At 48.0% G+C, this 16,581-nt stretch overlaps 1 protein-coding gene across 3 annotated transcripts in view; it reads left to right on the top strand.

Annotated features, from left to right (window-relative positions):
• The window catches only part of FAM135B (family with sequence similarity 135 member B), a 273,666-nt gene that overhangs the window by 210,942 nt on the left and 46,143 nt on the right, over window positions 1-16,581 (top strand). For all 3 annotated transcript variants that reach the window (XM_067017174.1, XM_067017173.1, XM_059042852.2), the window contains exons 8-11: window positions 1,669-1,822; window positions 3,965-4,014; window positions 10,190-10,345; window positions 11,267-11,340. In XM_067017174.1, coding sequence (XP_066873275.1) covers window positions 1,669-1,822; window positions 3,965-4,014; window positions 10,190-10,345; window positions 11,267-11,340 — 434 coding nt within the window. The remainder of the gene's footprint in view (window positions 1-1,668; window positions 1,823-3,964; window positions 4,015-10,189; window positions 10,346-11,266; window positions 11,341-16,581) is intronic.

Genomic DNA, 16,581 nt, shown 5'->3' with positions numbered 1-16,581 from the left:
CTTTTCATGTTAGGAAACTAACATCTCAGGTGTTGAGGACCAGTTGCATCACGTCGGTAAGTCCACGAGCAAGGAATAGACCCTGTTTGACTCCAGGTTCTGTGTTCTAACCAAACTTTATCCCTGCACAGCTCCCAGAAGACTTCCATTAAGTTAAAATCCATTTGCAGGTTTCTATGTGGATGACCATTGAGGTGTGAGCTGCATAATCCATAGACACATTTCCAGAGGCCACATCAGTGGGTGGGTCCTAATTGAAAACGATTTTCCTTTTAGTGCACCCTGACATTGCCCTGAGGCGTCACGTAAGTCTGTGTTTTGCCTGAGTGGCGTTGTTTAATCCTTCACAGCAACCCTGAAAGGCCAGATGATTATCATCCCCTTTTTACAGAGGTCGCGCAGATGATGCCGTGGGGTGGGCCCTGGTCAGGAGCCCTCCGTTGTGAGTTTGCTCACAGCCTAACGTGCTGCTTACCCTGCGTGGATCTATCGTATTATTTAGGGTTTCCTTTCCGGACTGCTGAAAAGGAGGGATGCTAAAGCGTTCTTCCTTTGTGCTGGGGAGATGGGGCGGGGCTTCTCAATCCACTTCATGCAGTTCTCATGGCGGGGCAGGCATCGGCTGCCCCATGCTGGCTCCGTAGGCCTGGAGGGCCGGCTGATGGGATTTTCTGGGGCAAATCATTCACTTTCCAAAAGTCGTGCTGTCGAGTGTTTATGGAAAATGGCACTGGTTTTGTTTATGATAATCTCCAGCCATATTTTTCTAGGACTTCTCTTTGGACTAACACTTTGACTTCATATTATTTCAATAATCATATCAAATCAGCCTTCTGAAGATTCTCCAACATTTTCTTTATGTCTCTCTCGAAAAATCCATATGCTATTGGTGTCAAGTCTTAAAAAAGTGAAACTTAATAACATACTTTGTAGAGCCCTTGCCCTCTTCCATGGGTCCTGGAGCGCTGTCAAAAGGAGGCATTGGTGATAAGAAAATGCAGTTGTGAGCAGGTAGCAGGACCAGAAATTGGAGGGTTCGGGGGTGTTTGAGGTAAACAGGCTGTGGACTCAGAGCTGCGAGATCTGATGCCTTTGTTAATCCTCTGTCTGCTTTCATTTCTGCTTAGTCACAGATAATGGAGTCACTGCAGGACTTGTACTAATGCCTGTGTCAAAGTAAGCAGACCTAGCTGAGCCGCTCTCCTCTGCTAGCCATGCTTTTCAAAGGCACACATGGCAGATGAGCAAGGCCTGCCTTCATTGAGCCAGCTGACCTTGAGAATCCTTTCTGCTGCGGGCAGAGCGCAGTGACTTGTACAGCTCACTAGATTCTTTGAGCCACAGTCTTCAATCTATGAAATGTCCCATGGCTGCTGCTTATGGTGGCAAGAGAAGGAGGCTTGTAAGTGGGCGACGTTCAGTTGCCCCAAACCTGTGAGGTCTGTGTCCTCCGCCTCATCACCATCATCTACTATTTTTATTAACTATTATTATTTTCATTTGAACACAGGAAGATAGAGGCTTGGCCAGTTTCAATGGGTTCCTCATACAGAAGGATAGGGAAGAGATTCCAGCTCTTTTGTGGGCATCTTGAACCGCTTCCCAGTTTTGCTCTGGACCTGGCCACGTGGGACAGCCCTCAGCTTGCGTTTCTGTTTTCCCCCGCAGGGGAGCTTCTACGTGCCCTCTGAGAACTGCATGCAGCATGCTTACAAGTGGCACCGGGAACTGTGCTTCCTGCTCCTACACGCCTACCGGGGACTCCGTGCCTACTTCCTGACCATCATGAGGGGCATCCCTGAGCTGCCTCGCATGGAGCTGGGTAAGGGGCCGGGCACACGGGGAAAACTCACCCCAGCAGCCGACCGAACCTCCTCCTGTGGACGGGGGCTTGAGAAAAGTCAGCATGCTTTTGTAAATGTCGCAGTAGCAAGCACTGTTTCCGTTTTTTTTTTTTTTTTTTTTTGTATTCAACATCATTCTAGCCGGAGAAAATCTTGGACGCGCCAATGCAGGGAGAAAGGACGCAAGCACCTCGAGTCACATTCATTTACTCGTTCGTTCATCCACGACGCATTTATTAAACACCTACTACCCACCTGGTGCTATGGGTACATAATGTGGAGTTGCTTTCTAAGGGAAAATGCCTGTTTACAGCCTTTTTCTTCATTAGGCTGTAGTTACTGTATTGCACCTTACAAGAGTGTAAAACAGTCGTACATATATATGTAGGCATTTCTACATATATATATATATTTCATGTGGATGATATTAGCAAGCTCTCAGTCGTCAACCATATTTGGTTTTTGTCTTCTGGGGATGAATTGCTTCTTGTGCATCATCAGACATCATGATCGTTGGGCCGAGTCCCTCTTGATTGACAGCTGGGGGAACTGAAGCTCAGAGAGGGGAAATGACTGCTCAGGGTCACAATGTGTGGCACAAGAAAACAGGAGCACAGAGATTCTTCAGTGATGCCCGGGGCACAGTCTTTATATCAGGTCACACTCATTTACAGCAGGTGGTGGGTTGAGGTTTTGCTCAAAGTCTTCTAATGAGGCCCTTTGTCCCTAGAACAGAAGCCAGGTCCTCAGCCTGGTATTCAAGGGTAATCACAATCCTGCTGGGAAGGAACCTCAGCTTCCCTCCCTGCACCCTGAGACCTTCCCTGCGGAGATTATGATGCTCTGGCAGTATTGATGGCCTTGTGCATTATCCGTTATTACACTGAACGCACCACACAACCATCATTTATTTGCATGTTTCTCTTCCCCGCTAGACTGGGGGGTCTTGGAGGGCAGAAGCCCCCCAGATCCCCCACACACAGTGCCTGGCGTGCAGGATGAAGGAGTAGGGGCAGCATTGTTTTTGTTGCATTGACTTCTGGTGCGATCTTACCGTCTGGCTTTGTCAGCTCTAATGCCCCCTTTGAAGCACGTGATCTTGGAGTTGAAATTTTTCAGGTCAAATGCACTCAAAGGAGACCCACACAGTTCAGAGCCAGTTTAGCTCAGGGGGAGGATGAAGACAGTGTCTTAGCAGTTGGCTTCTTGCTTCGACTTTTTTTTTTTTTTTTTAACCCCAAGGAACTGACTTTATTTGTTCATTCGCTCCCTCACCATATTTTTATTGAACGTTTACTGTGTACCAGGCATTGTCCCAGACCCCAAGTGCACAGCCATGATCAGTGATACAAGTGCGTTCTGCCTCGTGGGGCTCACAGAGCTGAGGACAGCTGCTGGGCGGGCAGCATGTGCTCCTCCGTGAGGACCGCGAGGAACCGAAGGTTTGCTTGCACTCAGCTTGGCAACGATGCTTTCATGAAAAACCACGCGTCGGCCACGTGCAAGGTCCGACCACAGCCTCGTGGAACGAGGGGAAAGTTCAAACGCAGGCAAAGCTGCGACCGTGAAACCACAAGTGGCCAGAGTCCACCCGGTTCAAGCCGTGAGACGGCGGGGTTGCGGGCTTCTCTGTTGCCCGTGTGGAAGACACCGATGAGTTGGTGCCGCTGAGCCGTAGTCTTAGCTCCGCTACCCCACTTCCCTGGACTTCTGAACATCCCCCTGCATGAAGGAGATACAGATCCGGGTCCTAGATGTGTCACACAGACCTGTGTGTACGTGTGCGTGCCTGCATGCGCGCACATACCCGCGAAAGCACGACAGAATGCGGAATCGCTTTCGACCACACAAAGTGAATACGGGGCTCTTCTGTTTCTCAGAAATGCATCCGTGGAACAACGTTGACCTTTATCTAGTGTGAAGCCACATGGCTCCAAATCACCCTCTTTATAAACAGGACCCTTTAGACAGAATAGATGAGGAAAGTCCACAGAAGCTGTATTTTGTTCTGTGACTTCAGTGCCGACTTGAAATCTGTGCTCCGTTCATTCCGTTAACAAATTCTGCATTTCAGTGTGTGTCCATTTAATTGTGTGGGTTTTTTTTTTTTTCTCTCCTAGAGTCACTTGCTGTTGAAGAAACACTCCCTCAGATGTGCTCAGAGCTACAGGTAATTAGGAAACTGACTTCTTAGTTCTGAATGGGGGTATTTACGTGGGGCAAACATAGTTGCTTGCTTGGTGTAGAAATCAGAGATGAAAAGACACGACTGGTTACCTCGCGTTAGACCTTAAACTGAAGAAATACTCTTCCTTCCACTGCCCTAAATCATTGTGTCTCTTAGACACCTGTTGTGTGCCTGGCCACGTGCTAGATATTTTGAAAAACACCAAACAGGTTAACAGGTCTTGGTTTCCCTGACATTCACACTTTTTATTTGTCTATTAACCACGCGTCTAACAAACCTTTACTGACTGCGGGCTACGTGCTTCTCACGGAGGCTGACACCTGTGCTCCGATGGCTCACACATGGCAGGAGGCTAGCTTCCATGAAGATGATGATTTTGAAAACAGTGCTTTGCATTTGCCAAAAGTTCATCAATCACGTATTAAGAGTATGTGCTTAATGAGTACTTGGCCAATGCATGCTGTTCTGTTATTTACAGTCTCTGGAACACTTTCACATCCCATCGCGTTGGATGGTCTGGGTGGGCACTGCTATCCTCATGTAACAAGAGTCAGATGAGATGGGAAGGAGTGTGTAGCTCAGGGTCGGGGACACAGCTAATCCGTGCTCAGAGCAGGACTCATGAGACTGTCCCATTGCAAACTGACGTTTCTATCTTTTAAACCAGTGATTCTCATCCCTGGCCTCTCGGTGGAAACACATTTGGGTTTTAGACGCACCCTGGCCTGGCTCTCATCTAAACTGGTTGAAACAGAGTAGATGGGAGTAGAGCTTGGGGGTTTGCATTTTCATTAAAAGTTCCCCAGATGAATCAAAACCACAATGAGATAGCATCTCACACCTGTTAGAATAGCTCTCATCAAAAAGGCAAGGGGTAAGTGCTGGCGAGGATGTGGAGAAAAGGGAACCCTCGTGCACTGTTGGTGGGAATGAAAATCCGTGCAGCCACTGTGGAGAACAGTATGGAGGCTCCTCCAAAAATTAAAGATAGAACTACCATACGATCTAGCAATCCCAGTTCTGGGTATGTATTTGAAGGGAATGAAATCACTATCTTGAAGAGGTATCTGCACCTCCATGTCCATTGTAGCATTATATACAATAGCCAAGACATGGAAAAAACCTGAGTGTCCACCCAAGTGTGTAAAGAAAATGCAGTGTGTCTGTACGCAGTGGAATAGTATACAGCCATGAAAAAGAAGGGAATCTTGGCATTTGTGACAACATGGAGGAACGTTGAGGGCATATGATGCTGAGTGAAATAAGTCATTCAGAGAAAGACAAATACCGTATGATCTCACTTACATGTGGAATCTAAAAAAAGAAAAAGCTCATAGAAACAGAGACCATATTGGTGGTTGCCGGGAGGGTGGGGGGAGGTGAGGGAAATGGGTGAAGGTGGTCAAAAGGTATAAGCCTCCAGTTATAAGTAAGTTCTGGGGATACAGCATGGTGATTATAGTTAACAATACTCTATTACATATTTTAAATTTACCAAGAGTGTAGATCCTAAAAGTTCTCATCACAAGAAAAAGAAAATTGTAACTATGTGAGGTGATAGGGGTATAAAGTAACCGTACTGTGGCCGTCATGTCGCAGTGTGTACCTGTACTGTTATGCTATACCCCTGAAACGTACAAATGCACCAGGGGTTCCCCCACTGCAGCCTGCGAGTGCAGGGGGAGACATGGATATGTCCCCATGCGTTTTGCCACCAGTGGACACAGAGGAGCATCATGGTGTCTGAACCACTAAGGGGTGGGCCCTGCGAGCCACTGCAATATTGATGCATCTGGTCCCTGCAGTGGTTCAGGCCGCAGCTCAGGCTGCCAATGAGTTCTTAGATATATTTCATGAAAACCCAGCGGGTTGCCTGCTTCCTTTGGCGCCGGGCCCCCAAACTGCAGGAAAAAGGGCCTGGTTTTGAGTGACAGTGTTAGGTCAGGCTTTATTTGGTACAAAGCAGCCAAATTAGCTGACCGCTGCAAGGATGCAGCTGGGCGACACGGAGGGAAAGGGGGAGTCTGGGAGGAGCACAGCCTGGTCTGCAGTTTTCGAAAGGGCTGGCCTGATGCTGGGAGTGAAAGAAACAAAGCTTCCTCCCTGCCCACCGCCCCCGCAAAAGGCACGCTCACAGCCCACAGAACGTTTAGAGGCGGGACGTCGCCACCTAGTGGTCAACCAAGCACATGGTCACAGAAGCATCCATCTCAAGGGTGGATTGGACAGTGGAAACTGTTTCGGGTGATTTAAGACAATTTGAAAACATAGAGCTCTACAGTCATGGGGTAGTTCATCTGCACCTTTACTCTGTGGGACTCTTATACACATTTCTTAAGCACCTACGATGTGCCAGCTACTCTACTATTTGTTGGGAATACAACAAAGATGGCAGAGAGCTCTCCAGGACCAACAGCCTAGGGTGAAACAGATTTCGTTCATGCATGAGGCGGGAGCTGTCAATAGCATCAGTGCTGGACCAGGAGGTGTAAGACGAGGGGCCTGTGTGGGCACCGGAGGCTCTAGGTGACATTAGGAGTGAGGGGGGCAGGGACCAACCATGCAAAGCCAGGGCGAGACTCGACCTCACGGAAGCACCGTGGGTGCTCGGGGCCCAGGACGGCTGCAGAGGGAACCTTTGAAGCCAGTTTTGGGGGTCTGGGCTGGAAAGGTGATTGGAGCCCATGATCAGGACCCCCCTGTGCATCCTGATTAGAAAAGGGACGGCTTGTGCTCTCGGTAACGGGTGGAAAGGTTCTAATGAAACTCAGCCACGTGCTTTGGTCCAGCAAACAGGTTCAAATCATGCTGAGTGTCTACCAGACAGCAATGGAAAAATCCTGGTGTCTGGGTCCTACCCTCAGAGATGGGCCCAAACGCTTTATGGTCTCCCAGTGATTCAGCATGCAGCCAAGACGAAGGCCCGTGGTGAAAGAACGCGGCCAGCTCAGGGCGTATTAAGCAGGCTTTTCTCCACCCGACACCTGCTTACCTTGAAGACGCAATGCAGGCATCACCTCCTCCAAGAAGCCTTCCATGACCCTTTCACAGCACTCAGGACCTACCTCTTTCATAGTACTTTGTAGGTCTAACTATCGAAATAAATAGCTGTAACTGGACCCTGTGCCCCTTCCAGGACTGGACATATTTATCTTTGGCTTCCCAGAGCTCGGCATACTCCAAGCTCAGACTTCAGTAAACAGAGCAAGGGTCGGAGGTGGTGAGTAAAGGAGCAAAGGAGCGTGGCTAGACCCAGCTGAAAAGCACGGCAGGGGTGGCTGTATACGTTTCAGGAGCTTCACCTGAAATGGCCCTGGGTCCAGACTGCCTCCTTGTCAGCGGGAAGGGCTTCTCTTTTTCTTGCCAGAGAGACCCTCCCACACCCATCACCTGTAACTGAACAGGCCCAGGCCTCTGTGAGAGCAGGAAAGTCCTCCTGTGGCTTAATTAGAAGCTTCCTTAATCTTATCTGGAACCATTGCTGTAATCAACTCGGGGAAGAAAATAATGCTCCCAAAGACACATTTAACGAATGGCTTTTCCTTTCCTGTCTGGGGGCTGAGCTCAGAATTCATGCTGTGTTTGCCAGTATTGCTGGAGTGGACGGTGGGGAGAGCCCTGGGTGTCAGGGCGAGAAGGCCAGTGAAGGGAGTCCAGTTGCGAAGGCACGGGTGCCTCTCACTGATGCAAAGTCACCAGCTGACTCAATAAAGGGTTAACCGAGTTGCCGTCATCCATCAGCCACGGTGTAGGTACGGAGAATATTGAGAAGGCTGAAGCTCGGGGTGCAGGCAAGGGAGGGTACCAAAGCAACATAGGGCGAGTGGTGCCTTGAGAGTCGTCTGTGCAAGGTCAAGTAGACCGCAAGGAGATGGAGGCTAGGCTTGCACGTGGAACACAGTAGAAGTTTTGAGAGAATCTTGAGGAACAAGAGGGACTGCACGGGCTTCTGAAACAGTTACCTGGTGGAGAACAGACAAGTCCAAAGTGGTGAAGAGAGGGAGAAAGGAGGTTGGGAGACGGAATAGGCACTCCAAGGAGAACGTGCAGCCCGATCGAAGCGCTGGTGCTTGGAAAGAGCTGTGTGTTCAGGGCGGTGTGGCTGGAGCCCTGGGCAAGGTAGCCGGAGGGAAGACCGGGAACGTTGTCAGGGGCAGAAAGGCGTCCGGTGCTGATGCAGGAGCTTGGCGTCTATTAGTGAGGGTCCTGTGTTGGCGAATTTAAAGATAAGCCACTAACAGACCATCTAAAAGCCTTACTCTCCAGCCTAGAGGTTTTCCAGTGGCCAGTCACATCCCCTACTCTCCCCAACCCAGGCCTTCCTTTTCTGACGCTTAACACTTTGGGCCATGGATTGTGGGGCTGAACCAAGAGTGGACGTTCCATGTTTGGTTCCTGTGTCTCCCAACAGAGCCAGTGATGGAAACAGTGCTTCCATCGGAAGACGGTTAGGGCCATTCTCTCGTTTTGGAGTTTTGTAGCTTGTGTTGTCATCAAAGACTGAGCTTTCCTCTTGGAAGAAGCAGCTGAGAGACGCTACAGGTGAATGATGCCTTGTTCCCGGAAGCTAGTCATTAACCACAAAGCTGCAGTACCCAACAATGAAAGAGCCCTACGGAGTGTCAGATTCCTTCTTCTCTGTTTTTCTTACTCTCAGGTGCTTCCCTCCACCCAGCACGCCTTATACTAGCATCAGCCTTTAGTCCAAGAAGGGTGAAGGGAACTTTCAGCGTTTCAAGCGAGGCTTTGACCATACAGTGCTACACCCAATAAGGGGTTATTTGCTTTGCACGCTCATTTTGCAGATGAAGAAACTGAGGCACATGGCAAAGAAGGAGCTCAGAGATGGCTTTTAGACAGCAGTGGTCATGTGTCCTGCTGCGTCTTCCAAGACAGACACGTGCCCACCACTCTTTTTTTCCTTCAGTGTTCTTAAGTTAACTCTTTAAGCATATTAAGGATAGGGATGGTATAAACCTATTTTTATTGAAATAAAGTCGATTTACAATATATTAGTTTCAGGCATACAACACGGTATTTGATATTTTTACAGATTATTCTAAATTTAAACTTATAAAATATTGGCTATAGTCCTCATGGCTAACCCAGCTTCCTATCTCCTCTGGTGAGTGAGGCTCTCTGCAGGCAGAGACACTCTTTTTTTTTTAAAAAAAAACACCTTTACTGAACTTCACTTTATTTATTTGCCGCACCCGGCGGCATGCAGGATCTTAGTTCCCCGACCGGGGCTCGAACCCAGGCCCCCTGCATTGGGAGTGGAGAGTCTTAACCACTGGACTGCCAGGGAAGTCCCAAGAGACGCTCTCTAATTCATCTGTGCTCCCGTGTATTCTAAACATGTGCCTGGAATATGGGAGATGCACATTAAATGCTTGGTGGGTAAGTGATGAAGCGTAGGATTCAGGGTTAGGCTTGGACCACTGGTTCTCTGGCTGTCCTCAGAGATGTGATCTCTCTTCTCACCTCTCCACAATGAAAGTTACCCTCAGGCAGGAGGCTCTTGTAGTTCTAAACTGAAGCTAGCCAAAAGCTCCCCCAGGGGTTCCGGACCTCTGTAAGGCTGGGTCCTTCGAGCGTTCATTAAGACCTGGGATCCTCCTTAAGAAATTTGGAGTGAAGGGGGGAAGATGGTGGAGGGTCTATTGAGCACAGCCATGTGGAAATCAGCTAGCAAGTTAGATGCCATGAGGTTATAAAGACTTTATTGCTTCTCGGGAGATGTTTTACGACGCCTGCTCTGTAAAGGCAGCGTTAGTGCCATGGCTTTGTGGTGAGATGGTCTTACTGTTGAATCTCAGCTTGGTGTGACCTTGGGTGTGCTATTTAATCCTCTCTCATTTTATTTTTGTATAAAATGATGGCTACAGTAACTCTACCAAAGGTTCACTGTGGGGATTAAACAGGAAAGGGCTTGTAAAAACACCTAGTGTTCTACCCGCCAACTAGTAGATATTAATAAGAGGAAGCTATCATGATTGTCGAGTACTGAGTTCAGAACGTAGTAGGATGCAGAGGAGAGTCCAGAGAAAGGAGAGGGATTTGTTAAAGGCACAGAAGCCAGTAAAGACTTCAGGAGGAAGACGGCAGTGGCTTCATGGAGCGGAGGTCCTTTACTGCCACCCTTTTACCTCCCCAGATGTTGAATAATCCAGAGAAGATAGCTGAGCAGATAAGTAAGGATCTTGCCCAGCTGGCCTCCCACCTGATGGCTCTGTGGACCCAATTCCTGGACACGGTGACATTACACTCCCAAGTGACCGCTTATCTCACCCAGGAGCATCACACCTTGCGGGTAAGGGGTTCAATGGTATAAATTCTCTCATCATGCACCAGTGATCTCTCAAGAAAGCTTTTCAATAGTTGGCTTATTGGACAGAATAAAAGTTGGGATTGACTTCTGTAGACCCAAGCACTAGACCTGTTCCACCATGAACTTGCTTCGACTTTCAAATCTTTGCTCTGCTATTCAAAAAATACCTTCCTTGGCTACCAAATGATAGCAAGCCAATCTCAGGGATATGACGAAGTGCTCTGATAGTGTTTCAAAGAAGTGTCTTCACATCTACTCCATCGTTCCTAGCGCATTTTTTTGCCACCAGCTGGAGTGCACGGTGGTGGGTACTCATGCGTAATAAAAGATGTTGGTCTTCTCGTTTCCAGCAAGAGGACCAAAGAGCTAAGTCTACAAAGTGCTCAGCGGACACACTTGCATGACTGGCTCTGCACATTCTATTTCATCTGCATTTATTTATGGCCTCTGTTTTCAAGGGTCTCATATTCTAGTAGAAGAAATAAGACCTAAATGTAAAAACGACAGAACGCAAGCCAAGAGCACATTCATAAACATGCGTTCAGTCGTGTCCATAAATCAGGTTTGTGCTAAGAACCAGAAATAGAGAGGGCAGCTGGGAGTGGGTAGAAATACTAGTGTTTCAGAACCTCTGGGTTGTGGGCTAAGCTCTCCCTGATATGAACATATGTTACTTCCCTCACTGAGCCTTAATTTCGTTTTAAAAAGTCAAGGCTAGGGACTTCCGGGTGGTTAAGACTCTGCGCTTCCACGGTAGGCAGCACGGGTTCGATCCCTGGTCGGGAACTGAGATCCCACGTGCTGCATGGTGTGGCCAAAAAGAAATAAATATTTTTTTTTTAAAAAAAGTGAAGGCCAAACCCACCCAGTGAGTTACATTGTTTATGCTATTTTATTCCTCAGGTCCGAAGGTTTTCCGAGGCCTTCTTTTATATGGAGCACCAAAAACTTGCAGTCTTGACCTTTCAGGAAAATCTGTAAGTAACCAGTTGCATGCCCACATCGTGTACCCTAAGCGCCAAGGACATTCTTGTTCAAAGTTATTTCTTCCCTTCATCTCCAGTCATGAAGGAGAGAAGTCTGCCCACCTCTGCACATTCAGGTGCATTTTCTCTGAAGGCAAAAGAGTCAGACGAATTGCAGAGGCTGGAGGTGGCAGGGGGCAGAGAACATCAATAGCCAAAGCTTTGTTGTTGTTGTTGAGTATCCTTATGGTTCTGTAGACAGAATCAAGACTTCCTAGGTCCCTGAAGACGTCTGTGCTGAGTCCTCTTTGCAAAATGAATTAGAAGCAGGTGGTGTGGGCACAAGCTATGTCAGAAGAAAAAAAAAATTCACCTGAGACTTTGCAGCAGCTATGAAATGCATTTAGCATAAGAATTAAGGCTGAACTACCTAATTAGGAGGACAGTTTGACTTCCTCCAGAAAAATTTTTAAAATATTCAGAAAAGTCCAAGGGTTGACAAAAGATGAGGTCATTGTCTCTCATTGTAGATTTCCCTTGTGGGCACAATCAGTGCTTCCTCCAAGATGTCTGGCCTTGGCTACACAAGTCCAAGCATTTTTTTTTGGTTTCTGAATAGTATGTTTGCCTCCAAAATAAATGTGGATGGAATAATGTTTGAGATGCTATAGTAAATCCAGCAGGAGAAACACTTGAAATCCATCCATCACTTAGGACAGACCCGAAGATCTTTTCACCTTCATCTTTATAACCTTATTTTCTCCCCACACTTAATTCTATTTGGAAAGTTACAGAAATGTTTAAGTTTGCCTCATGGATTCTGAAATTAAGAGGGGCACCAAGGAAAACATAGCTCATGTTAAAATGGCTTTTCTAGAAATATCTAGAGTCACCCACTCATGCATTCATTCATTCAGTGCAGCCCCCTGCTGGAACCAACTGTATTTTTTAAAATGAACATTGGGAAGAGTGAATTTGGCAAATATAAGCATCACTTTGAGGACCACTGAGCAAAGCACTGCGATTCAAGACTCGACTGCAGGAAATCTAATTGCAAATCACCACAACACTGTGTAAACCTCAGACTGCCAGGCCCTGGCTGTGTTCCCAAGGAGTGTGAACACGCAAGGAGGTGACAGACACATAGGCAGCTAGTGTCCTGGCAGAGTTTTGTCGGAATGACAACCTCTTGTACAAAGTACAGATGATACGGTACCCGCGAGACCTGGGTTCAAAATCCCGCGCCTCTACTTGCAGCAGATCCTTGAGAGAATTGATTTTCTGTTTGTTTGTTTGCTTGTTTTGTCCCCTGAAGCTCACCTAGTCTTCGTTTCCTTAAAATGGGTAGGATAATAGTTGTGAAGATCACACGAGACCAGCCGTGCACAGGACCCGACCTGGGGTAGCAGCAGACTCTGCTCAGAAAGAGTTAGGTGATGTCTGATGACTTAACACAAATGTTTGCTGTTCCCGTTGACCCTGGGGGATGCAGCAGGGAACAGAATAAAGATGTTCTCCCCATGGGTCACTCATTGTAGTGGAGAGACAGGGAAGAAGTACATGATCTCATTTCAGATAGCGATCAGTAAAGCAAAACACATCAAGGTAGGGACATAGAAAATTATGAGAAGAGGTACGGCCAGTGTCCTCATAAATGTTTCACAACTTGCCCTCAGAAAAGCAAAAACAAACAGAAAAACTCCAGTCTGTAGTGTTTGCCAATTTCCATGTGTCCATGCTCCCACCATGGTCAAGTTCAAGCTAGGGACATGTTATCACTGAATGTGGATTCAGGAAGAGATGAATACAGCTGGCTCTTGCGAGCCAATATGAACGGGCTCCCACGCGACACTGGGTGTGGGAGAAGGAATGTTTGAGCCAGAGATAACAGGAAGTCTTTCTGAGGATGTGGCATTTGGGCAGAGACTGAGGATTTAGCAAGCCATACCCTGATACGGGAGAAGACTCTTTAGTCAGAGGAAATGGTTGGTGCAGAGGTTCTCGTATGGGAACACAAAGTGTTTGGAAGCATCAAGAAGCAAGTGTAGCTAGATTGGAGTGAGCAAGTAGGAGCCAGGGAGGTAGGACCAGGGAGGACCAGGATGAAGACTTCAGACTTCGTGCTATGGTAATTATAACGAATGCCTTAAAAACCTGGCAAGTGACTATGGTGGTAAGACCTTGGATCTCAGATCTCATATACCTGTTTTGAAATCTTGATCCTGTAACTTATGCTACTTGTGACATCAAACTAGTTACTGCTTAGCTTGTGCTTTGATGTAAAAGGGAGGTTCCTTTATTCAACAAGTGTCTGTTTAGTGTTGACTGGGTGCCACATACTATTTGGGGTATTGGATACCCAGCAGTGAACAAAACAGACATATTCCCTCTGTCATGGAGCTCATATTTTAGTAATGGAAAGCATATGCATAAATAAATATACACAAATAAATATATACATAAATATATGAATATATACATAAATAAATGTGATACGGCAAACGTAATAAGTGCTGTGGAGAAATAGATCAGCGTGACAGGCACAAAGTGTGCTATTTCGTAGAGCTGTCAGACACAGGCTTCCTAAGGAGACACTTGAACGGAGCTGTAAAGCAGGGGGAGGGATTGAGCCCTGCAGATACGTAGGAGATTATAACATTTGCCCCTTGGTGCAACTTCAGAGATTAGAGAAATGTGTTACCACTCAATTAATAGTAGATATTAACCTACAGTAGAAAGAAAGCATACACTAGAATAGCAATGATGCTATTTAGGAAGAGGTAAACGTTTAATTAGGTCATTAAAATAAGAACTATAGAATCAAGAGGGACATTTTATTTCAGACTGAGAAAATTACTGGAGGACAGGTCCTAAGGGCTGTGAACAGAATTAAATCGTACGTAGAGATAGTGAACAGATGCTCTGCAATGCTGGCGACTGCAGGAACACGCGTGGACTCATCTGGTGGTCAGAGCTGGAGGGGAGGGTGCAGCCGCAGGGAGCTCATGCTGTCTGCATAGGGGACAGGACCACCCTCCCACGTCAGCATGGACAAGTGAAACTTCGCTGTCAAGACCCTTCTTGTTCAAGCACACACTAGAGCGTGTTTCTCAAATGATAGGTCACAGTCGTTTAGTGAACGGTGAGATCATCTTAGTGGATTTACAACGGCCTTTTAAAAATAACATAGGATGGAGACGGCTTAAAGATGGCGGAAGAGTAAGACGCGGAGATCTCCTTCCTCCTCACAGAGACATCAGAAATACATCTACCCGTGGAACTTCTCCTATAGAACACCCACCGAACGCTGGCAGAAGACCTCAGACCTCCAAAAAGGCAAGAAACTCCCCACATATCTGGGTAGGGCAAAAGAAAAAAGAATAAACAGGGACAAAAGAATAGGGACGGGACCTACGCCAGTGGGCGGGAGCCGTGAAGGAGGAAAAACTCCCACACACTAGAAGCCCCTTCGCGGGCGGAGACTGCGGGCGCCTGAGGGGGAAGCTCCGGAGCCGCGGAGGACAGCTCAGCCACAGGGGTGCGGAGGGCAAAGCGGAGAGATTCCCGCAGAGGATCGGTGCCGACCGGCACTCACCAGCCCGAAAGGCTTGTCTGCTCGCCTGCCGGGGCAGGCGGGGCCGGGAGCTGAGGCTCGGGCTTCAGTCGGATCCCAGGGAAAGGTCTGGAGTTGGCAGAGTGAAGACAGCTTGAAGGGGGCTGGTGCGCCACGGCCGGCCGGGAGGGAGTTCGGGAGAAGTCTGGAGCTGCCGAAGAGGCAAGAGACCTTTTCCTCCCTCTTTGCTGCCTGGGCGCGAGGAGAGGGGATTAAGTGCGCTGCTTAAAGGAGCCCTAGAACCGGGCGCGGAGCTGCCGAAGAGACAAGAGACTTTTTCTTGCCTCTTTGCTTCCTCGGGTGTGAGGTGAGGGGATTAAGAGCACCGCGTAAAGGAGCTCCAGAAACGGGCGCGAGCCGCGGCTGTCGGCACGGACAGTAGAGACGGGTGTGGGACTCTAAGGTTGCTGCTGCCGCCACCAAGAGACCTGTGTGCGAGCACAGGTCACTCTCCACACTGGCCCTCCCGGGAGCCCGTGCAGTCCGCCACTGCCGGGGTCCCGGGATCCAGGGACAGCTTCCCCGGGAGAACGCACGGCGCGCCTCGGGCCGGTGCAACGTCACGTCGGCCTCTGCCGCCGCTGACTCACCCCGCCCCCGTGCCACTCCCTCCCCCCAGCCTGAGTGAACTGGAGCCCCCGAATCAACTGCTCCTTTAACATCGTCCTGTCTGAGCGAAGGGCAGTCGCCCTCGGACAACCTACACGCAGAGGCGGGACCAAGTCCAAAGCTGAACCCCAGGAGCTGTGCGAACAGAGAGGAGAGGGGGGAGGTCTCTCCCAGCAGCCTCAGAAGCGGCGGATTAAAGCTCCACAATCAACTTGAAGTGCCCTGCATCTGTGGAAAACCTGAATAGACAACGAATCATCCCAAGTTGAGGAGGTGGACTTTGGGAGCAGGATATACTATTATTTTCCCCTTTTTTTTCTTTTTGTGAGTGTGTATGTGTGTGCTGCTGTGTGAGATTTTGTCTGTATAGCTTTGCTTGCACCATTTGTCCTAGGGTTAGACTGACCCATTTTTCTGTTTTTTTTTTTTTTTTTTTTTTTTTTGTGAGTGTGTATGTGTGTGTTGCTGTGTGAGATTTTGTCTGTATAGCTTTGCTTGCACCATTTGTCCTAGGGTTAGACCGACCCATTTTTCTGGTTTTTTTTTCTTTTTTTTTTAAAGGAAATTTTTCTTCTTAATAATTATTTTTTATTTTAATAACTATACTTTATACTACTCTGTCTTCTCCCTTTCTTTCTTCCTTTCTTCCTTCCTTTCTTCCCTCCTTCCCTCCTTTCTTCCTTCTTTCCCCCTTCTTTCCTCCCTTCCTCTCTTCCTTCCTCCCTTTCTTCCTCTGCACCTTCCTTCCTTCCTTTCTTGCTTCCTTCCTTCATTTCTTCCTTCCTTTCTTCCTTCCTTCCCTCCCTCCCTCCTTCCTTCCTTTTCTTTCTTCTCTATTTATTCTACCTTTTATTTTGAGCCGTGTGGATTAAAGGTTCTTGGCGCCCCAGCCAGGCACCAGGGCGGTGTCCCTGAGGTGGGAGAACCAACCTCAAGACACTAGTCCACAAGAGACCTCTGAGCTCCACGTAATATCAGACGGCGAAAATCTCCCAGAGACCTCCATCTCAACACCAAGACCCAGCTTCACT

Source organism: Kogia breviceps, chromosome 17 (assembly GCF_026419965.1).
Source record: "Kogia breviceps isolate mKogBre1 chromosome 17, mKogBre1 haplotype 1, whole genome shotgun sequence".
NCBI lineage: Eukaryota > Metazoa > Chordata > Mammalia > Artiodactyla > Physeteridae > Kogia > Kogia breviceps.
This window is presented reverse-complemented; position numbering and strand designations above follow the sequence as displayed.